This window comes from Adiantum capillus-veneris, chromosome 15 (assembly GCF_014529385.1).
Source record: "Adiantum capillus-veneris isolate H3 chromosome 15, ASM1452938v2, whole genome shotgun sequence".
Lineage (NCBI taxonomy): Eukaryota > Viridiplantae > Streptophyta > Polypodiopsida > Polypodiales > Pteridaceae > Adiantum > Adiantum capillus-veneris.
In genome coordinates, this window is record NC_140945.1 from 52,331,844 (window position 1) to 52,356,780 (window position 24,937).

General features: G+C 43.3%; 1 protein-coding gene across 5 annotated transcripts in view; it reads right to left on the minus strand.

Annotated features, from left to right (window-relative positions):
• Positions 1 to 16,200: 16,200 nt before the first annotated feature.
• Positions 16,201 to 24,937, minus strand: part of LOC147440654 (uncharacterized) — a 28,846-nt gene continuing 20,109 nt past the window's right edge. The window contains exons 4-7 of one of the 5 annotated variants that reach the window (XR_015184275.1): positions 17,149 to 17,179; positions 16,935 to 17,075; positions 16,517 to 16,585; positions 16,201 to 16,424 (exon numbers count right to left, since the gene is read on the minus strand). Coding sequence is in view for 4 of the 5 variants with exons in the window: in XM_086482516.1 (XP_086338642.1) it covers positions 16,350 to 16,424; positions 16,517 to 16,542; positions 16,935 to 17,075; positions 17,149 to 17,179 (273 nt within the window). In the remaining variant the exon portion in view is untranslated. Of the gene's footprint in view, positions 16,436 to 16,516; positions 16,586 to 16,934; positions 17,076 to 17,148; positions 17,180 to 24,937 lie in introns of all 5 variants that reach the window. The other 4 variants (XM_086482519.1, XM_086482517.1, XM_086482518.1 and 1 more) reach the window with 4 other exon arrangements.

Here is a 24,937-nt window from a genome sequence, read left to right on the forward strand (position 1 = left end):
CTAGTGAGCAACCAACTTCAACCTCCAACTTGCAACCACGACTCTGACCCCTAAATCCTCCTGAAGCAAAGAGGCGAAGGCTTGCCTACAAGATTGCCGCCCGTCTGCGAGTGCTCCCAGTGCACTTTGTGAATCCAGACACCACCAATCCCAAGCCAACCTCCTGTCCGCGTGAAGATCACTTTGGATATTATCCAAAGTGCTTTGGAGACCGGGTGAAAATCCTCCCTGCCCTACCTTTGCTGCTAATTTTCAAGAAGTTATCTCAATCTAAGGAAACTATCTTAGTTGATGATGTGCTGCACATTAATGGTGTCACTTTCATTCGTCATGCTGATTATGGTAATAGCATCCAATTGTTGCTTGCTAAAAGGCTCAGCATTGTACAAAGTGTTTCCATCACGCCTTACGTCTTCACAGATGCATGAGGAAGAGTCGAAGTGATCCGAGGTGCTGACCTTCTGTGGCTGATCAGGCTCATTGGTCCCAAGGTGGTGCAACTAAGCTAGGCTCTTGTGTGTAAGTATGGATGCCAATAATGAGAATGATGATCCCCGCATGTTTCCTTTCCATTTTGTGCATCATATCTGTGTGAATATTTGTATTGATAGAAAAATCTTTTATCAGCAAAGAATAGCCCTGTTGTTTGGAGCCGAGAGACTTGGGGAAATCTTGCGCTCTCCTCATCCTGTCATTCTACCCTTACTAGACTATTACCATTCCTTTGATGTGTCGATCTTCATCCTATTTTGAGCTAAGTTGTGCTAAAGCTCCAAATTGTAATTACCATACTCTATTTTAAAATAAATTGGAGCTGTTTGTGTAATTGTTTACTCTCTCACTTATGGCCTTCCCTAATTTTTATGGTAAGCCTGGGGAGGTTGCTCCAGACTTTTTGGATAATTTGGAAATGGCCTTTCTGGTATCGGGAAGGGATGACGAAGCTACTAAGTTAAGGGCCTTTCCTTTGGTCTTGAGGGAAGGTGCAAAATTATGGTATCAAACTTTGGCACTTGAAGAAAGAAGAGACTGGGAGTCCTTAAAGATGGCCTTCATCGAAGAATTTCGCCGCCATGAGCCTCCAGAGGAGATATGGAGACAGCTCTTAGAGCTACGCCAAACATCACCCAATGACTATAGAAGCTATGAAGGAAAGTTTTCCAACCTGTGGGAGAAATGGTGTGCATCACTAGGTGAAGGAGAAAGGGCGCCAGAATGCCTAAAGAAGGACTGTTTCCTGGCAAGGCTTTACCCCATCCTTCGAGAAAAGGTAAAAGGTAAATTCCCAGATACCTTTGATAAAGCTATGACTTATGCAAGGGAGAAGGATAGGAAGTTAAAATTCCAAACTCAACTACAAGGGGGAATGGAGCCTCCACCACTAGCTCAACCTACGGCAAGGGTAGTAGCAGGGACAGGAGCAACAGACCTAGAGTCCTCTCAACAAGAATTACTTCAACAAATCACCAATCAACTAGAGAGCCTGTCCATCAATCTGGTGCAAAGTGTAAGGGCTCCCCAGCCAGGAAATGAACGAAATAGACAAGAAGGACAAAGGCAAGCACGTGAGTACATTTGCTACAACTGTGGAGAGGTAGGTCACGGCATGTATTATTGCCCCCATCCACGACGCTATCAAGGAAATGGTAATCAAAGACGGCCTCCTCGCCAGCAAGTCACTCCTCCTCGAGCTAGGCCACTAAATGGACAAAATGCACACATGGCTCCACCAATCCAAATATTGAGACCCCCTCCTCCACCACCACAAGCACCAGCAGAGATCCCTCCACTACCATCGGGAGGGGAGGACAGGGCTGTCTCTGTCATAAGTCTTGACAATGGTAAGGATAAAGGGAAAGAAAAAATGGAGGAAGTTGTTGCCATGCCAATAAAGAGAGTTAGGAGACAAAGAACTGATGAAATGGAAGCTTCAGAGCCGGATAAAGGGAATGAGGGTTCCTCCCAAGTGATAGGAGACAAGAAAAGGAAGAGTAGGTCAAGGAGGCACATAGGAGTAGAAGACTTTCCACTTGGGGTAGGATCCATACCTTATGACCTGGTAGCAGATGTGAGTAAGCAAGGACCAAAGATTTCATGGCAGCAACTCCTCCACCTTTCCCCAAAGATGCGTAGAACCTGTTCTAAGATGGTCAGCACCAGGAGGGCTAAGGGCAAGTCAGTTGGGTCTATTAGTGCAAGAGGCATGAAGGATATCGTGCCAGTCATTGATGCAGAGATTAAGAGTCAGCGAGTCTCCAATGTGTACGTAGATGGTGGAGCCGAGATTTGTGTTATGACAGAGAAATTAATGCACAGGTTGGGTTTGGAAGTAAACGAGCAAACTTCCTTACAAGCTAAGATGGCAAATAATGTAAGGGTGGCTTGTGTGGGAAAGGTTAATGGAGTGAAGGTTTCAGCTTTTGGTGTTGCAATCTCAATTGATGCTTATGTGATCCCAACTAAGGGGGAGGGCTATCCGCTAATCCTTGGAAGACCTTGGCTTATGGCTATGAAAGCTAGGCAAGATTGGGAGACAGGTTCCCTTGAGTTGCGACCAAATCATAAGGTAGGTGGCAAGCAGAAAAAAATTGTGTATGACATGAAGCAGGGTAGACAACAAGACCTACAGATGGAGATTTCTATAGATGAATGGAGCACAAGCAGCTGCTCTTCATCTGAGGATGAGTCATCTGAGGAGGATGCTAGCTCTTTGGAAGTCATGGGTATAATACTGCGAAACCCAGAAGGAGAAGGTGGTCAAGACTCTCTAAACAAGGAAGAAGCCACAGGCTTAGAGGAGATGCTAGCTAAGGACCTACTAGAAGAAGAGAGAGAACCCTATTTGCAGGTACTAAAGAAGCATGCTGGCCTCTTTATAACTGATTACGAGCACATTAAAGGAGTGACGGTAACCCAACACCATATCCAATTAAAGGAAGGTGCCGTCAACCTTGTTGGTGATGAGGTATTTGCACAGGTTGAAGCTCTAGTAGGTCATGTTTCTGAGTATAAAGAGATGGTTGTGGAGACGTTTACAAAGGGTTGGATACAGGTTTGAAAAGTGATCAGGTTTGCTTGGCTATGCAGCAAGTGGAGGCAAATGGCAGGGTCTTGCTATGTTATGTGATGCTATGGATACATGTGTTATTGGAGGTTGCTTTACATATATTTTTTTATCAATGGCGAGGTTTTTTTGAAGTGGACTATACCATGGAGGGTTCTGTAGCAGATGGTAGGATAGCTGCTTATGATTCAGGTTTCTCAAGTGATGGCAAGTATGCTTATAGTGGACACAAAGGATTATGGATGCAAGGTGACGAAGCTCCGTGCTATAAAGAGCTGGAAGGGTGGCCTGTCTATTGGCCTACAAGTGCAAAGGAAGGCTTGGATATACATGTTTTACAGGTTGATGGCAATGAGCAATGCTTTACTTTTGATCCAGGTGGATTCTACACCATGCGTGGGGGAGCTTTGAGCTTTCCATTTGACCCTGGAGGGTGATGCAGTAGCAGATTCTTTTTTCTCTATCTCTATCCTATCTATATAGCCACTATACTATCATTTTTCTTATACAGTCTATAGCTCTATGTTATATAATTCTCTCTATACAGTCATCTTTTACCTAAATAATACTATGGTTGAGCATGAATGCTCAACGAGAGGTTGGGCCAAAAAAAAAAAAAACAAAGGAAAAAAAGAGAAGAAAAAAAGAAAAAAATGCTACCAGTGAAAGCGGATATTGACAATGGATGGGGTATGGCTTTCAAGGGTCTAGGAGACCAGTTGTTAGTCATGGATGGATACAATTATTCATCAGAAAGGACTAAACAGGGTGCATCAGCCAAGAAAGCAGTAACATGGCAAATTCAATTGGTACCAGGTGGGTAAGTATTCAAGAGAACCCTATTGTAGCACAACCTACAGCTAGAGGCATCAAATACCTCTAGCTTAAGGGGGAGGGCTATATGATGCATGGTTTTTAGGACCCCTTCTGAAGATGCAATAAAGGCACAGTCAGTTGTTGGGGAGATGAGGATACTCTAGTCCAAGGGATCTCGAAAGAGAAGAAAAATCTACTTCACAAGCACCAAAGAGTAAAAAGTGCCATGGACAGAAGATACGAGGGAACGAGCTCTTATGCATGCCTACAACCTATATCTTACAGAATAGCCCATTCTAGGTGTGAATTTCTAGTGAAATTTACACGAGGATGTTCGTGTGGACGCACAGCACAGCATACTCCGTTTTCACTTTTTTACCGACAGTAAATATTTTTTACCTACAGTAAATATTTTTCACCTACATGGTAAATACAAATCACTTTTTACCTACAGTAACTTTTTTTACCCATGGTAAATATTTTTTACTGCACCATAAGTATTTGGTAGGTAATAGTTCACCGTTACTAGAAGCAGTGATTGGGCATCAACAATGCAGTTACAGGAGGAGAAAAGGAGAAAATCTTATGGTAAAGGTGAGTCAACAGGGATAAAGACTTTTGAGTTGAAAAGAGACATGCTGATTTTTTCAAAGAACACATGTCAAAAGAAGCCATGGTTGAGGATTTTTTGAGAATTTGATATTCAGGAGGACCCAGCAGGTCCCCCCCTGAAATGTGTAGAACCTCCAGTTTCAACAGCCACCTACCTGCTCTTAAATGCTGGTCAAGGCCTTATCCCCATGTGTCACAATCAGAAAAATCAGCATTTACCCTCCCCTCTCACATCACTCTAGAGAATATCTTGATGGTGACATATCAGGTGACCTCAATCTGTTGACCACCCTAAGCAAAAAGTAACCCCAATCAGCGGATTTAAGCATGTTTATCCCTAATCCTAAACCCTCTCAGAAACCTATATAAGGAGGCCTTCTCTCACTCAAAAACAACACTTCACCCACTTCACCAAGCAATGAAGCTATGACGACATTGCTCACAACGAGGAGCTATGGATGGAGCTCTACTCTCTCTCCCTCTCTCTCTCTCTCTCCCTCTAGTATGCTACATTACTAGCCCTAAAACCTAAATAAGGAGTCTTCTCTCATGCTCCATGGCCACCATCCTCGCCATCATTCTCTAAGGTATTGATGTGTTGTTAGTAGGATCATACCTACTTGCTGGGTTGATTGTTTTTGACAAGGGATTATGCCATCCTTGGCTTGCTTCTCTATATCTTTGTTATGTATGATCAGATGCCGTTGTATTGTTAAGCTGATGTCTTGTGTATATATATGCTACATAAGGTCCCTAAGCTTCGTTTCTATGTGTTTTGCCATATGTTTTGATGCCATCATAATGCCAGACATCTCACTTGCCTACGTGCACTATGTGTGAGGTCCCTAAACCTCTTAATTTAGGGTGGTGCCCCCTTTGTTTTGTTCTTTGCTTGTTTGCATGAGGCGTGGTTTGTGGAGTGTGCACGAGTACAGAGGCCACCCGATTGCACTGCTCTTTCTCCCGCTATCAGTAGTCAAAGATTTTTAGCACACATTTGGAACTGTACAACAGTTCATATACAACATTTTACCAATTTGCAACGTTCTTTTGCATACCATGAAATTCATGCATATTCATTATTTCATTCACAACGATCTACACACTAGAAATATTCTACTACATTTTGGCAAGCAAGGAGTGTATGTTGGGATCGCGGACTGGGGACAAAGTACACCATCGAACACTTTGGCAACATTTTCCAAGCTCCCAAATCTCAACCATCAAACTAGAGCTCAATTTGAGTCAGATTATCTATGGACTGCCCGTGAAAATATCAACACCAATCCTCCTATTTTCACTAAAGTGTGATGTATATAGCCTGTCATATATTCTTAAGCACTTAGTTGTGTGTATTCTAGAGCCTCCTGAGGTCCCCAAGCATGAATTTCTGTGAACTGTAAAAAAACATCTTACTAATGGAAAATTCCCCAAACCCTTAGATAGGCCTAAAATATGGTATTTAAGCCTTTGTTTGAATGGAGCCCATAACGTTCGCTACCATGTTGTAAACCGATTCTAGCTTGAGGCATGTTGATAATTAAACAAGTAACAATATTTGTTTTTATTGATGGTGTACAATGTGTGGTGTTATTTCATACTAGATCTTTGAACTTATTTTCAGTTAAGTCTTTAAAGTTCTTCAAGTTGGGGTTTTAAAGGATTTCAAGTTGGAACTATAAAATCCTTTAAACTATCTCTCTTTTTGAAGTACATATAAACTTGGCTCATTCAAGTTTATTATGCAATTTAGATATGGAATATATTGCTTTCAACTAGAATGCACAACAGCCTGATGATCCTTTGCTTAATCACACATTGGCACGACAAATTTACAAAGAGGAAGAAATCCATATGGCAAAAGGAGATCTTAGGGCTTTGGCTGCGTCCTAAGATGACGAATGAGAACTTCAAGGGGAGCCATTGAATTACACGCAATGCAGGCTACTCTGCTCAAATCATTTCGTACGCAATACATTGTTTTGACTTAGTGGAAATGCTAAGGTATCTTCTCCCTTAAGTTTCAGATTTGCAACACACTGTACTCGCAAGAGATATGCTTTCAAGATTTATCCAAGTATATAGATTGCCACCAAATAATTGTCAAGTGGCAATTTACTTTGTGTAACAATGCTATTGTTATTATGTATTGCGGCTCAAAGTAAATTGGAATGATCGTCCAACTACAGGAGGCATTGACAAAAGATGCCCGACCAAGAAGATTCAAGCCCTTCTTCATGTCCCATCATATGAGAGTGGTCTTCATGGATATATCATGGAAGGGATGGTGTACGAGAGGGATTTGAATTTTTAAAAAAAGAATTTAAACTTAATTTGACTAAAGTACTAGTGTGTGTGTGTGTGTATGTGTGTGTGTGTGTGTGTGTGTGTGTGTGTGTGTGTGTGTGTGTGTGTGTGTGTGTGTGTGTGTGTGTGTGCATGTATATATGTACATACATATATACAAAAGTGCTTTCTCTAATTTTTCTCATAGGCCATTTGCATTACATTGGTATCAGAGCATTTGGTTTCTCTTTTCTTGCTTAAGAAGAGAGGTCCTTAAGTAGCCTATAAATGGTTGATTTTGTTAATTATATTAGGGTAAGTGGGACTGGGATCTATTATCGATTTTGTTGAGCTCACTATGTGGGATATGGTGCACACTTTGGGAGCTTTGGTTTTAATAATGGGGTCTTTTTAGACTTGCCTACGGCTTTATCATTATCGAGCCATAAGAAGTCCGAAAAGAGCTAGCCCTCGGCAATTCTGCAATATTAGACCCACTCCACTACTCTCTATTATTAACCAATTCGAGCCGTGGGTGTAGATACTTAAGTGTTGATTTTCAAAGGCTAAGAGGAGTAGCAACTAAGGTTTTGAATTTCCAAAGAATACACTAAGTAAACACTCAAATTCTATTAACATGAATGACAATAACCAAGAGAGTAGAATGAACATTGATAACTTTGATTTTGCACATGAAAGTGCTAATGATGATGCCTCCATGTTTGTCAATTATCTTGTTACTAGGTTGCAGCAAGCTATGGGCAACCCTGCTTTGCAAGCCGAAGTTACTCAACAACTTCACGCTAATGGGATTTCCCTTCCTCTCCAAGAGGAGAAAGAGCTTAGGAGGCTTCTTGAAGCGACCCCCAGAAGAAGCATCTCTTTCATACAAGAGGAGGAATCCAAAGAGCAAGAAAGTAATGAGTCTTTAAGTTCCTCTGAAGATATGTCTCCACAAAGACGGCGGTCTAGACGGTCGTCAACTCCTCCCAAGAGGAAACGTTCAACCTACAGTCCTTCTCCTTGTCACTCTGAAAGGGAAGAGAGGAAACAAAGGAAGAAAACGGCAAGAAAGAGGTCACCCTCTTCTCCTTCTTATTCACGTTTCTCCTCTTCCAATGAAAGCTATGACTATTCTCCTAGAGAATACAAGACGGGAGGACATCGCAAATTTTACCCTGCATGATGAAGGACAAAAGCTCAAGAAGTTCAAAGAGAGAGGAAAGAGTATCTCTTTTCTCACCTATGATGACACCTTTGGTGCTACCAACAAAGTATTCGCCTTCATCCAACAATTTCATACGGCCTTTGGAGACGAGGGCTTCACGGAGTCCTCCAAGCTACACCATGTAGCTATGCACTTCCAAAAATTGGCTCGTCAATGGTGGGCTAGCCTTCGTGGCAACGGCGAAGCCCCAAAGACATGGAAAAATCTACGAGTTTCCATCATGAAGCAATTCCTTGCAAGCGATTCAAAGGACAAAGTGCTTACCAAATGGTGCAGTTTGAAGCTTCTCTCTCATGAGTCTATCCACAAATATGTAGATAAGTTTTAGGATTTACATCTCAAGGCTACTGTCCTCCAAAAGATAGACTTTGCCAAGCAAAAGCAACAACTATGTGCGAGATTACCTGAAGAGATGGCCAAGTAAGTCAACTCTCAACAGCCTTATTCTATCACCGAAGTAATCCACCACACCATGTTTGCTTCGCGCATTAATTTTCAACAAGGGGCTAGAAGGAATGTCAAGCCCATGGAAACAAAGACAAGAGTGATGCAAAGGGGAAAACCAATGTCCAAAATTCTTCCCAAGGCAATTCCAACAACAACAACAACAATCGGTCCAAGGAGAAGGGAGTTTACAAAGGTAAAAACAAACTCTCTCGTGAAGATCTTGAAGCTTTTCGCATGGACCTTAATTTTTTAAGTGTGGGGAGCAAGGACATGGCTATTGTTCTTGCCTCAAGAGAAATGCTTGCAATGAGACTCCTAAAGCTTCCACCATTGAAGCTCTAAAAGAGGATGCTCATTGCAAAGAATCACTTAGGTAAGCTAGGGTTGAGTTTGATGTGGGAACCCAACCCAAGCTTGAGGTGCTTGTCGTGCTTAATGACTAAGGTGCTTGTCGTGATTGCCGACTAGGGAGCTTGAGGTGCTTGTGGGAACACTACCCAAGCTTAAGGTGCTTTGTCATGCTTACTAACTAAGGTGCTTGAGGGTAAGGTGTTCGAAAAGTCAAATCCAATCCCTATTCAAGAGGGGGCGAGCCTTAAAGCTAGGGGGATGAGAGAGAACACACACACACACACACACACACACAAAGAAAGCCCAAGCCTCAAGAGACAGCAAAGACACATGTCAAGCCCCTATCCATGTTGCCCTAATGGTGTGCCTAAAGCCTGTTGGTTGGCCTTCCAAGGGGTCCAATGATAAATTAGTTAATTTAATTAATTATTTTTGTATTTATCAAGTCCTCTCTTGTGAGCGTGCGAATGTCGTGCGTGTACAGAGAGTGAGAAGAGGAGAGATAGAGCACAACATAGGGATGTGGATGGCGCTCCCAAATCTCACTGTATGAGCACAATGTGAGAATGAGTGAGAGCTCCTTATTCTTTGTATATATAAAGAATAAGGAGATAAATGTGGGCAATCGGACACTGGCCGATGGACACAGGAAAAGCACGATGAGACACACGGCCTTTACCTAACATTCTCCGACTAAAGGCTGTGTGCCAATAAGTGGCAAGAAGACTAGCCTACAACTAGTATATACAAGAGGTGAGAGAAGACGGCTCTCAACCTATGCCCACTGGCTCACTCTGTAACCACTCTAGTGTAGATGCAACATGCATACCACTAGGGCTAGAGCTACGATGACACTCCTAATGCAGGTATCAAGTGGCGACTTGCATGGCTCCACAATGCACAATGCCAGTGTCAATCATCACACAACTGACAACTCCCGCTGCAAATACACCAACCGCATAAGCAAGATCGGGTCTCGAGACCAAAAGGTCAGACATGAAAGACCTGAAAGCTGACGAAACATGCATTATGTGTGTCAACCTATCCTTGTCAGCAACCTCAGTGCCATATGCATCTTTATCTTAGGAACCACCTGACTAAAGGCATATCTGTTGAGAATGACTGCAAAACCAAAAAATCAGCACCATTGCAATCACGCACAGCTGTCTGAAGGACATTGTCGTCCTCAAACATATCAGACGCATCATAGAACAATGCATCGGTTTCTGGCTCAACTGATGCCACCTCAACTGATGACTGACAAATTTGTGCATCCCCAGAGATACCATTGTCTGCGTGAACGCCACCACAAGACAAATGCACAACCTGCTCTCCATGCAGCACATCCACAAAAGAGACACGCCTCGTCTCTCACTCCAAACATGGCTGCAAATACACAAACTACATCGCCTCGTGTGTCAAAAATATGCAAAGGGTATACTAGACCACTCCTAGCACCTCTGGTTATCACCAATGATCCCCAATGCATCCGAAATGACCGCTCTCCAAGCAGTACACAATGTCCACTACTTTGCAAACTGATGCACTGAAATGAGACTCTAGCTGAGTCCTGGTACATCACGTACATCTTGTAGTGTAAACAATGCACCGCTAGGTAAAGACATGCATACATCTCCAGCACCTCTATGTTATATATTGAACCATCAGCAAACTACACACAATCAAGTCTCCCACTATAGAAAGAGAAAAACAAATCACGACGTGGCATCACGTGAAAAACTACATGCTCGTCTAATAGAAAACGTGTAGACAAGGTGCTATCCCAAGACACAAAGTAGTCTGAAGGCAAGCTAGACTCAAAAGTGACATGCCCGTCACATGCATACTCTTTAGCATCTGTCCGCATAGTAGCACCATGCATCTGCCTCTTCTCCTACCTCATACGCCTGAAGCAACAACATCTAATATGCCCATCGTGGTCGTAGTGCCAACATGTCAGTCGTGATCGTGAGCGAGAACCGTCTCTAACATGAAGTGTCTCCATATCCATGCCAAAACTATAGCAAACAAAGTGGGAGATAACTCGACCACTACACAATGCTCAAAAGCATGATCAATCCAATTACATTAAAATCAATGCTCACATATACATAAAACAACTCCACAATCTGCAAACTCTACAAGCATAAACTGGGACAAATTGCTCAACCGAGCGTAAAGCACATAACCATATATGCAAGTAGAGAGCAAACTAACTCAAAACGCGTCCCACAAGAGAAACTGCCTACAGAAATCCGCAAAAACCTGTGAAACATGTGACTAGTCTGTATTGTAGCCACACAAGCATACACAAATCCTCACTCCTACGAGATGGGTACAAGAACACCAAACCGTGTCCAAATTGACAAAACCTTTCAAAAGTGAGAGTCAACACTCGATCACTGTCAAAGTGGATATATATCGACCATTTGTACAAGATGGCATAACACTGCAAACTTTTACGCGAGAAGATGGGAAAAAACGAATAGAATTTTCTTTGCAAAATGAGTCAAAACTCAACACAAACCGCAAGCCAAAAAACTGCAGATAACTGCTAGAGTGGGAGTCAACTCAACCACTAAACCATGAGAGAGCAAACTGCGAATACGCATAAACCATGGCAAAAATTGGGAAAAAATCCGACAACGTTTCCCCTGGAAATTGAGCAAAAACTCAAAAAAATATCGATAGATTCTGGGAATGCAATGGCTTGAAAGCATCCATTTAAACTTAAATGGGACAAATTTGCAAATTCTTGCTTCCGCCGTGGCAAATTTGGTCATATGCAGTCCGAATGTCCGAAACCAAATCTGCAACCACCTCCTTCAGCTGTCCCTTCCCCTCAACCTATCTTCTACTGAGGTTCAAAGCAAAGGTGCTTCAACCTCCTCCCCGACAGCTGGGGTGAATAAAGGCAAAGGGAAAAAATTACAATTGTCTAGACTTTCTGTTTCTCCAAATATTAAAGACAAAGGAAAAGAACAAGTTTCAACCTCTCAAACTTGGATAGTGCCCAAGAAAACCGCTAAAGCACGTATTCTCGAATCTTCTCGTGATTATGTGTCCCCTTTGAAGAATCTTGCTCAGAAAAAACTCCCTTGTAATGACAACACTTTTTGGTTGAATTTTGGGACAAGGTTGTTCGCTCTTACAAGGAAGTTGTTACAAGAGAAGCCTCTTCATTGCAAGGTGCCTGTATTTTCAATCATCCTAGTCCTGGTTTTGACCCACCTCCTCAGGTATCTATAGCCGGGGAGGATGTTTCGATGGACATTGGTATTTGAGTTTTCCCTTTTTCCTGTTTCCTCACCCACTATATATACCATATAAAATGCATAGTTCTTTGAATTGCATCTCCTATCATGTGCGTGGGTTATGCAATCACGAAAAGTGGCGGCTTACCTGGCACTATGTACCTACATGTAAAGCGGACATTGTGGTTCTTCAAGAGCATAATCAGCATCAATTTGCATGACAGCTTTGCGGGCTACTAAATAGCTTATGCAGGATCAATTGGCTATTTTGGAGTGCTTATGCTTGTTCGACATGAGCTCTTCCCGACCTTGGTCTTCAATGACCCGACTGGGAGATGGATGGTCATCCAATGTATTGTTGATGGGGAAGTTTTCGAGTTTGGAGGACTATATGCATACACAGCTTCTACAGATAGGGTACGATTGTGGAGTGCTATCTCCTCTTATTGTTGGCGTTCCAGTGCATTTCTCTATTGGGGTTTTAATAATGCACCAAACCTTGCAGATAATACTACTCGGCATTCTCACATGCTTCATATGGAACGACAATCATGGGATCAGTTTATGTTGACATGTAATAAGCTTGATTTGTGGCCCTTTTGCATGCGGCTGATCCAGGATTCACTTTTCCACATAATGCTCAACCTATGTATCGCGCTCGGCTGGATCGCTCGTGTTCTTTTCACATGCAATAGTATGATGACTTTGTATATGAGATGAGGATTGATCATGCTATGTGTCTCTCGGATCGTTTTCCCCGCATGTTTGAAACTTCATTTTGGTTCTTTTGATGTCAATGACTGCCTACCCACGAAGAGACTTTTGCATGTGAATAATGCTCATCTCAAACATGAGATTTTTCGCGCTATGATTGTGGATATCATTCCGCCTTTGATCTCTCAAATGTATATTGATATGGACATAGCCTAGTTTTGATTTGTTATGTGTTCAATGTGTTATCCAGGATTACAGCAGGGATTATTTGTCGCAATTAAGGGAACAGGTTAAACAGGCAAAGGATACTTGTAGCAGATTAATGCACTTAGCTAATCATTCTTCTCTTACTGACGCTCAAATGACTGAGTTGCTTTCTGCTCGCACTATGTTACGGCACAATGATGAGAGAAAATTGGCCAAATGGCAGACTTGAGCTCGTCAACAGGCTTTTGCAGATAAAGGATGTGCTTCTTAACAATTCTTCCCGCATTTGCATCACTCCAGGCAATCTCAAGCTATACAGAGAGTTAAATTACCGTCGGGGGAGTGGACCTCCACTTTACGGAAGCTAGCACTAGCCCTACACTCTCATTATGGCAAGATTTTTGAGGCCCCTTCTTCTCCCACGAGAGAACCTCGCCAAGCGCGTCACATCTTTCTATCGCATGTTGCTCCCATTCTTTCGATGCAGCAAGCTCAAGACTTGGAAGCTGTTTTCACTAAGTCGGAATTGTATGCCAGCTTGCTTGATTTGGGCCGATTGAGAGCTCTTGGTTGGGATGGTGTCTCTGTGGAATTTTTCTTGTCTTTCTGGGATTATTTGAAGTTGCCTCTGTTGTTCATGATGAATACGGCTTGGGAACAGCAGGAATTAACCTCCTCTTGGAAAGTAGGTTGGCTCAAGTTGATACCTAAGCATGCATTATGTGAAGAATTCTCTCATTGGCGGCCTATTACACTCATGCCTATGGTATATAAATTAATGGCAAAAATGCTTGTTAACCGACTCAAGTGCTTTCTGCATGAAGGCTTGCATCAATCTCAATACGGCTTCATTCCACGACGTCAAATTACTGATAACCTCGCGAATGTCATCATTGGTATGGAATATGCAAAAGACACTCGACAGGATGTCTTGGTTACGCAGGTTGACATTTGATATTGTTCTTTAGGATTACATCGCGGATACCATGCAACACTTGGGATTTGGGCCTACGCTATCTCGAGTCATGCTTTTCTTGTATGTACACAGCACTTCTGCAGGCTTGTTGGATGGATCTCTCACAGAATCTTGGCCTTTGGGACGGTCGGTAAGGCAAGGATGCCCTCTCAGTGCTTTGCTTTATGCAATCGCTACCCACCCCTTGTTTATGTATTTGGATTCCTGGATTTCCGCTAGTAGATTACATGGCTTGACATTACCTTCTCGACGGCATTTTGCTGGTCAGGCCTATGCGGATGATTCTTTGTTTATGTCTCGCAACCACTATGATGATGTACAGCAAATTATGCATACTCTTCAATTGTTTCAATTGGCAGCACGTCTCAAAGTTAACTTTCGTAAATCCAAGCTATTGCCTATGAAAGAGTGTGACTGGAATAAGATATTGTGGCCTGGGGAGATTGTTCCTCCACACGTTGTGGTTCGCCATTTGGGTTATACGCTGGGTTGGAATGTATCGGCCATGCAGAAACTGGATTGGGTGCTCCAACGTCTGCATTCCAAGTTAAATTATTGGAAACTCTCCATGTGGCCACTACATGTGCGTCTCAAGATTGTCCAATGCATCCTTGTGGCTTATGTGCACTTTTATTTGCCTTTGCTGTCCTGGTCTTAGTTGCGCTTGCAGTCCCTCATGTCCAATATTTTAAAGCACCTTTTACGGACCTCGTCTAGCACGAAGGGTCTTCGGATTTTATCGATGGACAAGCTATGTTCTCCCAAGCGGCTTGGAGGGTAGAATATTTTAGACTTGTGACGACATGTTTTGGCTTGGAAAGCTTTGCTGTTGCCAGTTTTGGTGGAGTAGCGGCAACCCTGGGCTCTCATGGTCACACATTTGTGTACACACATTGTCACCCCATCTTTTGGCCATTGGAAACCGACTTATTGGGATGTTGTTTTTTAGAATCTTGAAGGACACATTCCTGGATGTCCCTTTACCTCTTCTCTCATTGTTGCTTGGAAGGTTGTCACTTCGCATTTGGCATGGCATGGTGGACAATCATTCTCTCTAGGTAACTCCCTTCGTTTGGAGAGTTTGCATTGGAGCAAGGCCTTCGCTTCGACTTTGGTTCGACGGTCTCCTCGCCAAGCGTATTTTCTTTCCCAAAAAGGAATCTGTCAGGTATATCAAGTAGTTGATGACTCGGGTTATGTTCTTTCGTTCGCTGATGCGGTGTCCCGCTTTCGGTTGGGTCCTCACTATTCTCCTCTGGCAAGAAATTCAAAGGATGCTTGCTGATCACTCACCCATTCCTCCTTTGGCTGTGAACTCCCTTTGATAGGAATCTGGCTACTACCAGATTGGACTGCATTTCAGCCGGCAATGTCTATGCCATCATGCAGTCTAATGTATGGATTGTGCATCATGGTAATCAACTGTGGTCGCTTTCCGAGTCATCCTTCTGGTGGCAACACACATTGTCTCGCATTTGGCAGAGTTGTCTACCTTTGAAGGAACGTGTTTTCTTGTGGCGCTGCTTGGTGGGAGCTCTACATGTTGGAAGTGTATTACATGCACGGCATATTGCGCCTTCCTGCTGCCTAAGATGCCTTGAAGTTGAGGAGATCGTGCCACACTTACTGTGGGGTTGTCGCCACTCCAAAGCCTTCATTCGGCAAGTGTGAGCTGCTCTTTGGCTGCATTTTCCTTCCGGCACTTTTTCCCAAACGCTCTTGGCTTTTTGGGGTGCCCCAATCACAGCAATCTCAGCTTGCGGTGTTGTTTACCTAGTCAGATTTTGGATTCTATGGGCCATCTGGCACCATAGGAACTCCTTAATGTTCCAAGGCACTTATGTTGAACCCTTTCCCTATTTCAAATTATCTCGTGGTCAAGCACTGCATTTCGCTCATGATGCTGGAGACATCACTTTTGATGCCTACAAGATTTACTTTGCCTGTTTCTAGCCTTCAGAGCCTCATATGTGCTCCGCTTTTTGTATCCCTTTCTTTCTGTGGGTTCCCTCGCTTTGAGGTTTCCCACCTATAAATTCTATCAAACAAGATTTACAAAAAAATGTGTGTGTGTGTGTGTGTGTGTGTGTGTGTGTGAGAGAGAGAGAGAGAGAGAGAGAGAGAGAGAGAGCCTAGATGAATCCACAACAAACTCAGGATGAAATAAAAGTTTTACAATGGCCACAAAAAACTCCATCATGAACACAACAGCATCCACAGTACATTATCAATGCCCAACAGTGGGTGTCGAAGTAGATATCAATAATTGCTTCCAAAAGCACGGATGTGCACTAGTACAAAGCTTGATAGTAAATAAGAGCATACCAATGGGGAAATTATGTGGTTACAAAATGACTTTGATATAGAACAGGAAACGAGAGTGTCTTGTAGGTTCTAGATGTCTTCTGTTGTGTCAAGTGATTTGGAGTCTAATTGAAATGCCAGAGGCCCACTGTTCACAAGAAACACCTGCCAGAAGCCTCAAACATGACCACAACGCCAGAATAAGAGAATAGCTGACACGAAAGACATTCCATTTAAATTCAAAGTTTATCGCCTACCTTTCGCTTGACTCCAAAAATGCCATCTACATTAGGCAAACACCCTTGATAATCAGAAAGGTAACTGTACTACTACCAATACAGGTATGTTTTGAGTAAATGTATCCAACCATCAATAAACCCATTGAAATCAATCCACACATGTAAGTCCACATGTGACAATACTACTACCAATATCGATATGCTTGTGTCTATGTATACAAACATAAACGGCCACATTGCAAATCATTGCACACACATACATACATATGCAGATGTATGCACGCGCAGGCATGCACAAGTGCCTAGATGAATCTGAAAATGCAGCTGTATAGGAAACCACACTTCATAGCCTCACGATAGCTCCATCATACAATTTATTGACATAGAAAATAACTCCACAAGATAAGACAACATTTTCAAACTTGAAAAAGATAACCTTTTATCCTATGAGCGTTGTAATGCTGGCCAAAACATTCCAGCAAGGCTTCATAGAGAGGCTTGGCTTGCTGAGGAGGCATCGCATCATGAAAATCTAGGCGGTTCCCTTTGAAAACTCCATACAAGGAGAACTGGCTAACTGAAATACACCATTACTCCATTGAGCATCATTAGAAACTTACCAACTGGAACCAATAAGAATGAGAATAAACCTAAGAGAAGCTCGTAGTTCTTCTGCATCACCTATCATATAAAAGTGCAAGTTTAACTCCCAATATGAACAAACTTCTCCATCATATGTGAAAAAAGCACCTCATATTTGATGTGAAAGCACACACTGATTGATAGACTTGCTTACCATCATTGGGTGCGTTTACAGGGAAATATAGTACAATGTTATACTGAAAAGTATGGAGTATACAACTAGCACTGAAGTTTAGGGTCAATTTTTGTCCAAGTAACATGCATAAATCGAAAATGGAAAGTGATTCATCAATGACACGATGTTTCATTTTCCGTTTGGGTCTGTACTAAATGCATTTTTCATGCATGAGCATTCCATCTACAATTCTCTCATATGAACCCTTTTGCAAAAAGAAGCAAATACCACTTGGGGCCTTTGAAGAGTTTGATGGACCCATTGTGGCCTCTCTTATTTTTCCGTTTTTTTTAAAGCACAAAAAGTGGTTGTATATTGTGTACAAAGAGACCTCTGGAAATGCTCAAAGGCCTATCACCTAGAGGTTGTATAAAACGAGGAATACAATGTGAGGGCTATGTATACATCAAGGTGGCCTGTATGAAGAATGCAAAACTAACCATTGTGGAGGTGTGTAACGCCATGTGATGTGTCCATGGTCCAGACTGGAAAAAAACTGAAGATCTCATCCATGTCCAGAGAAAAGAGTATCAACGCCACTCCACTTCCCTAGAAACCCACTGAAGTATCCCACTGGCTATAAAGAGTATGTAGGAGCTCAGTCCAAATAGCTGTCAGAGTGGTGGATGTAAGGGGAGACTATAAGCCCAGAATGTGAGCACAACGATTCTTCTACATGGTCCAAAGAGTGATGCTACAGATCATAGTAAAATCTACATCCCTTTAAGAGAAACCCAATGATGACTTGTATCTAGAATCATTTGTACAGTGCCCAATCTATATCCCAATGAAGTAAGCATGAAGACCAAATCTGTCGAAGAGCCCTGAAAAAAGTGTGTGACCCCAGTTATCCCAAAATCCATGCAACTACCCCCCACGTCATTAACCCATCATGGATGCCCACTCTGATCAGCAACAAACAAACGACCCTCCACACTGACTCAGCATATGGACAAACCCAGCAAGAGTGCCCCAAGGACTCAGGCTGCAAAGTACATCTCTGGCAAGTCAAATCGTAACTAGTAATCTTGGCCCCAAGTGCCAACAAGCCATCCTCCATGCGCAACCGTCCACATGAAATAGTAGATCCTATCATCCTATGGCTGATCTTGAGAGTCCAAATACATACCAGAGCTATCATTGAGAAGCTGGAGAAATGCATTGATCTCACCATGCTTGTGATTAACATTCGCCTCTTACTTATAGTTGACATTTATCTCATGTAGACATGCTAATAACAATCCGCATTGGACAATAAAACTCTTGCATAAGTTCAAACCATCTAGCCTTCCAGCCTCGGAGATCACCATGACCACAGACATAGCGCAAAGAGTGATGATCTATCCATGCAACAAAGGTACAGCCATACAAATAATGCTGCCACTTCCTCAAAGCGTGGACTACGGCATAAAGCTCTTTCTCATACGTTGGATAATGCATTTCAACATCGGAAAGCTTCTTGCTTTCACACACAGCAGGACGCCCATCTAAATAAAGCATTGCACAAAGCACATAACCGCTAGCATCCATTTCAACAACGAATGACTTGCTAGGTTCCACAATATGCAATATTGGACCTTGGTGCACTAGTCACCAAGTGTGTTAGGTGCAGCGGAATGAATGTTTGCGCTTTGCTCAAGATGAGTGCTCCGAACTGTGCTCAAGGTTCCTTTTGTTCTTATGGAAGGGAGAGCCTTCCGTTCTTAATGAGAGAATGCTATAATCACAAACAAGTGAGTGGACATTGTGCATGCAATTGTATGAGACTGAGAGAAATAGAGAGAAGAGAGATACGACACCAGAGACGTTGTAAAACCCTCCTCCGAAGGCCCCACTCTCATCGACGAGAGTGGTCTACTTATGATTGCACAATCTGGTACAATGGTGATGCATGAGACTGATGCAAGTCTAGGCTATATCGACGATGACGACGGTGATGACAAAGTCAACCTAAGGGCTGAAATCTGCAATCTTTCTACTGCTGTCCAAAAACGCTATGGGCTGAAATCTGCGACTAGTCCAAAAACGCTGATTTGGGGGCTATTTTCTGTGGTTCTTTGTTGCTGAAATTCTGCAGGTTTAGGGCTGAAAACAGAGGTTCCTAAAGGCTGAAAACCGATGGTCTTTCCGGGCTGAATCTGCTACTTCTTGGGGCTGATCTTGCAAGTCTTCTGATGCTGAAAATCGCTATGGAAACGCTGCATATGCTGGGATCTACAAACGCTGGATCTGGGACCAAAAACTCTAGAGATGCTGATGACAAAAACACTAGGTCAGTTGGTTTCTGCTGGCGGTTCCTTGTTGATGCAAACGCTAGGTATGCTAGGGGTTCTGGCGATGGTGTGATGATGCAAAACGCCAAGCTGTGATGCTTCTGTCAAAAACGCTAGGCTTAGGATGTTGAAGAAAACGCTAGGGGATGAAGTTCTTGCTTGGAGGGGGAAACCGCCAAGTTCTTGTTGAGAAGTTGTCTGCTGAGCTTGGCTCCTGTTGCCTCTTCTGCCAAATAGTGCTAGCTCTAGTTTGCTTATATGCAAACTTAGCAAAATTGCCCTACCTACTTTCCAACAAAAGTCACTTAAAAATAATAAGTGAAAAATGTCAAAAATAGGTAAAATAGGCTAAATGCACTGGAAAATTCCCCTGATGGAATCTGATGGATTCTGATGGAAATGCTTATGATCATGCTATGTGCAACTAGAGGATATGCATCTACACTAAGTGACTAGGCATGCACGGTCTACGAATAGACTAACAAAAGTGCCAGATCACTTCTAAATCTAAACTGACTGGACTGACTGAACCCTTGTCGTATTGTAGCTTGTCCACGGACACATAGGGTTGGATGTGTCACGTGACATCCCCTCCTTTTCAAAGTGAGGTACTGGCACCGAACTGTATGGCGTCGAGGGAGATCGCCAAACATCCAGAATCCTGGAAGAAACTCTTCGCCGGCCCACTCTGATGTGTGGGTCGTGCGGTACTTGAACTTCATAAAGGTCTGCAATGCCTTCTTTTTTGGTCCGCGCCGAAAGCGGCTCCTTCAATGCTTCTACTTTGTCGAGAGTCATGCTTCTTTCTTCTTCAAGAATCTCCATGGCCGAAAATTCATGAAGCCATTTCCAACACAAAACCATGAACATACCTATTCCATGTAAAGTGACTGGAAAAAATCTTGTCTTTCTCAAATACTGTGCATGCAATGCAGATGAACAAAGAGACGTAGTGCCAAACCGTTCATCAAACACATGCAAACAATGAGATCGAATCTTTCTCTTTGGATCTAGAGCAATCAACTGTGGCAATTCACAACGGAAATGCCCATGCTTGGTGCTCATACTTTCATGTGCTCTTTCGGGTACTGTGTCATGCCAAGGAAGAGTCATGGAATGTGACTTCCTTACATACATACTTTTCAACTTTTCATGAAAAATCCGCACACAGTCGTGCTCATCCATGAGGGAAACGTCCTCAACGTACAATATGTCATGCCTAGTAAAAGTGATCACATAAAGGCGCTGACTAAAATACAGGAAACGATCACGAATGAAACACTCGAACAATGCGTGCGTATCAATCACATAATACTTCTTGTGAGGGTTCTTTGGACCTAGGCTTGAGAGCAAAGATCGGTTCTTCGGGATCTATCGAATCTTCTTGTGGGGGATCTGTGGACCTCGACTCGAAAGCCAAGATCGATTCTTCGTGATTGATCGAATCTACAACGAGGTTAGCTTCGCTAGAAAAAGCATCCACTAACACATCATCCTTGTGAACAATCACATCATCTTCATGCAACTCATCATGCTTGTCAAAATCATGCAAATCCTGTGTGTCATGCTTTGGAGAAAAAGAGACTGAGAGAGTCTCCGTTCCCCAAATCTCTTGCATCTGTGCCTGAACTTGAGAAAAGAGTCGCAAGAACTCTTTCATGTGTTGGTCGCTCTTTTCTTTGATGGCTTTGTTCTCGCCAGCAAATTCTGCTTGTCTTGCTTTGTTCTCGCGATCAAATTTGGCTTGACTTTCTTTTTCTTCCAAGTCGTACTGACGATCTATGGCTTCCATTCTTGCATCGTATGCACGATCTATGGCTGCCCTTCTTTCTTCATAGTCACGATCTATGGCTTCTTTCTTCGTGTTCTAACTTCCTATCCATAAACAACTGCGGCAAATCCTTCATAGGAGTGAGTGCAATCCTTGTCGTAGATGAGAAAGGGGGAGGGTCAGAAAAACCTCCTGGTGGCGAAAATTCTTCTTCGCCTCTTTCATGCTCATCACCTCCAAGCGAAGTATCCATTCCACTTCGAGTGATGACCATTCTAAATTCGTGGGTTCTTGTGGGTTCTTGGGGTCTTGGGTTCTTAAGTTCACGAGGAACTTGGGTTCTTGAGGGTCTTGGGTTCTTAAGTTCAAGAGGAACTTGGGTTCTTGGGGGTCTTGGTTCTTGAGGTTCTTGAGGTTTTCTTTCCCTTGCAAACCGTGTTTGAGAAGGATCTTCTCTTCACCCGAGTTCTGCTCTTTTCCGCGGGTGCACCCCTTGGCGGCCTTGCGCTCACACCAAGGTTGCTTTTTCCCACCTCACGTCGATTGGCCGGCCGCTAAGTACACGGTCTGCTCTCATTGAGTGAAAAGAGACAAAGGCTAGACAAGCCCTTCTTTCCTGGGATTCCTCTCACTCTTCAAAAACACGAATAGGAATCGACATGCCCAAGTGAACTTGGGTTCGTGCGACCGCAACAAGCAAAAAAAAAAAAAATCTTGTGATTCTTTCCTTGAGTGATACAGAACACTGCCAAAGCTCTGATACCAATGTTAGGTGCAGCGGAATGAATGTTTGCGCTTTGCTCAAGATGAGTGCTCCGAATTGTGCTCAAGGTTTCTTTTTTTCTTATGGAAGGGAGAGCCTTCCGTTCTTAATGAGAGAATGCTATAATCACAAACAAGTGAGTGGACACTGTGCATGCAAGTGTATGAGACTGAGAGATAGAGAGAGAAGAGAGATACGACACCAGAGACATTTGTAAAACCCTCCTCCAAAGGCCCCCCTCTCGTCGGCGAGAGTGGTCTACTTATGATTGCACAATCTGGTACAATGGTGATGCATGAGACTGATGCAAGTCTAGGTTATATCGACGATGACGACGGTGATGACGAAGTCGATCTAAGGGCTGAAATCTTCAATCTTTCTACTACTGTCCAAAAACGCTATGGGCTGAAATCTGCGACTAGTCCAAAAACGCTGATTTGGGGGCTGTTTTCTGTAGTTCTTTGTCGCTGAAATTCTGCAGGTTTAAGGCTGAAAACAAAGGTTCCTAAAGGCTGAAAACTGATGGTCTTTCCGGGCTGAATCTGCTACTTCTTTGGGCTGATCTTGCAGGTCTTCTGATGCTGAAAATCGCTATGGAAACGATGCATATGCTGGGATCTGCAAACGCTGGATCTGGGACCAAAAACGCTAGAGATGCTGATGACAAAATCGCTAGGTCAGTTGGTTCCTGTTGGCGGTTCCTTGTTGATGCAAACGCTAGGTATGCTGGGGGTTCTGGCGATGGTGTGATGATGCAAAACGCCAGGCTGTGATGCTTCTGTCAAAAACGCTAGGCTTAGGTTGTTGAAGAAAACACTAGGGGATGAAGTTCTTGCTTGGAGGGGGAAACCGCCAAGTTCTTGTTGAGAAGTTGCCTGCTGAGCTTGGCTCCTGTTGCCTCTTCTGCCAAATAGTGCTAGCCCTAGTTTCCTTATATACAAACTTAGCAAAATTACCCTACCTACTTTCTAACAAAAGTCACTTAAAAATAATAAGTAAAAAATGTCAAAAATAGGTAAAATAGGCTAAATGCACTGGAAAATTCCCCTGATGGAATCTGATGGATTCTAATGGGAATGCTTATGATCATGCTGTGTGCAACCAGAGGATATGCATCTACACTAAGTGACTGGGCAGGCACGGTCTACGAATAGACTCACAAAAGTGCCAGATCACTTCTAAATCTAGACTGACTGGACTGATTGAACCCTTGTCATGCTGTAGCTTGTCCACGGACACATAGGGTTGGATGTGTCACGTGACAAAGTGCTTCAGTGTTTTAAAGCTCTCATGAGACGCTCATTCCAAAGAATAAAAATGTTACCTTTATGGTGAGGTCCCGAAGTCTTCGGTCCTTTCATCCCTCCTTTCCGAAGTTGCGTAAGCGGAGCAGCAACTTTCGAGTAATGCTTGATAGATTTGCAAAACAGTAAACCGGACTTTACTTTGCGTACATACTTCAGAATGGGCCAATTTCACACTTTGTAAAGTTTTGTCAAGATCAACACGGATTCCATCACGAGTAATAATATGACCCAGATAAAGAAGCTCTTTCTTAAAGAACTTGCACTTAGAGGCTTAGCATAAAGCTTCTTTATTTTCAATACTTCAAGAACAGTGCATATGTGCACAAGAAGTTCAGATAGACTCCAACTATAAATCAAGATGTTTTCGTGTCACGTGCACATCTAACCCTATGTGCATGTGGACAAGCTACTTCAGGTCTAGGGTTCAGGTCAGCTAAGGAAGTGTTCTGGCACCTTTGTGAGCCTGTGAGCAGTAACCCAAGTCCACTTGGGCGTGTCGATTCCTAATCGTGTTTTTGAAGAGTGACAGGTAACCCAAGAAAGAAGGGTTTGTCCAGCCTCCACTTGTTCCTCTTTCACTCATTGAGAGCGGACAGTGCACTTAACGGCCGACCAATCGACGTGAGGTGGGAAAAAGCAACTTTTGGTGTCCGCAGGGAAGAGTCGAGCTCGGGTAAGAGAAAAGCCTTCTCTAACACAAATTGCAAGCTAAAGAAAGAACTCAAGAACCTCAAGAAACAAAGAACCTCAAGGCTCAAGAACCCAAGTTCCTCGAAAACTTAAGTACGCAAGATCTCAGTATATGGTCATCCCCCAAAGCGGAATGGATACTTTGCGTGAAGGTGATGAGCATGGAAGTGGTGAAGAAGAATTTTCCCCACCAGGAGGATTTTTTTCCAACCCTCCCCCCTTCCCCATCTACGCCATGGGTTGCAACAAATCCTATGGAGGCTTTGGTCAAGACGATGATGGACATGATGCTACAACAAGAGGCGCAACGTGCCACCTTGGATCGTGAGCGTGAGCAAGCATGCTTGGTGGCCGAAGAAAGAACGGCAAACTTGGATCGTGAGCGCGAAGAAAGACGGTTAGCCTTGGAGCGTGAGCGCGAGAAAGCGCACTTGTTGGCCGAAGAAAGAAGGGTAGCCTTGGAGCGTGAGCGTGAGTAAGCGCGCTTGGCGGCCGAAGAAAGACGAGTGAACCCACAGAATTCACATCTTCTATTCATGCAATCAGAGAGCACACTAATGTGTCCCAAGTTTCTCACGATCATGCCGATGCATCCCTCGTGCATTGTTATGGTTATGTGAATGGTCAATGCAGTGCGGTCTTCTTTGATTCTGGTAATATGCATGATGTGATTAGCGACTCTCGTGAAGAGCGCACGTCTAGAAGCTCGACCCATTGATCCCATTGAGGCCTCTGGTTTTGCTCCGGGCATGCACTCTTCGTTTACGAATAAATGTCCTGATGTGACCGTGTCCATTCAAAATGTCCGTTTTCGTCAA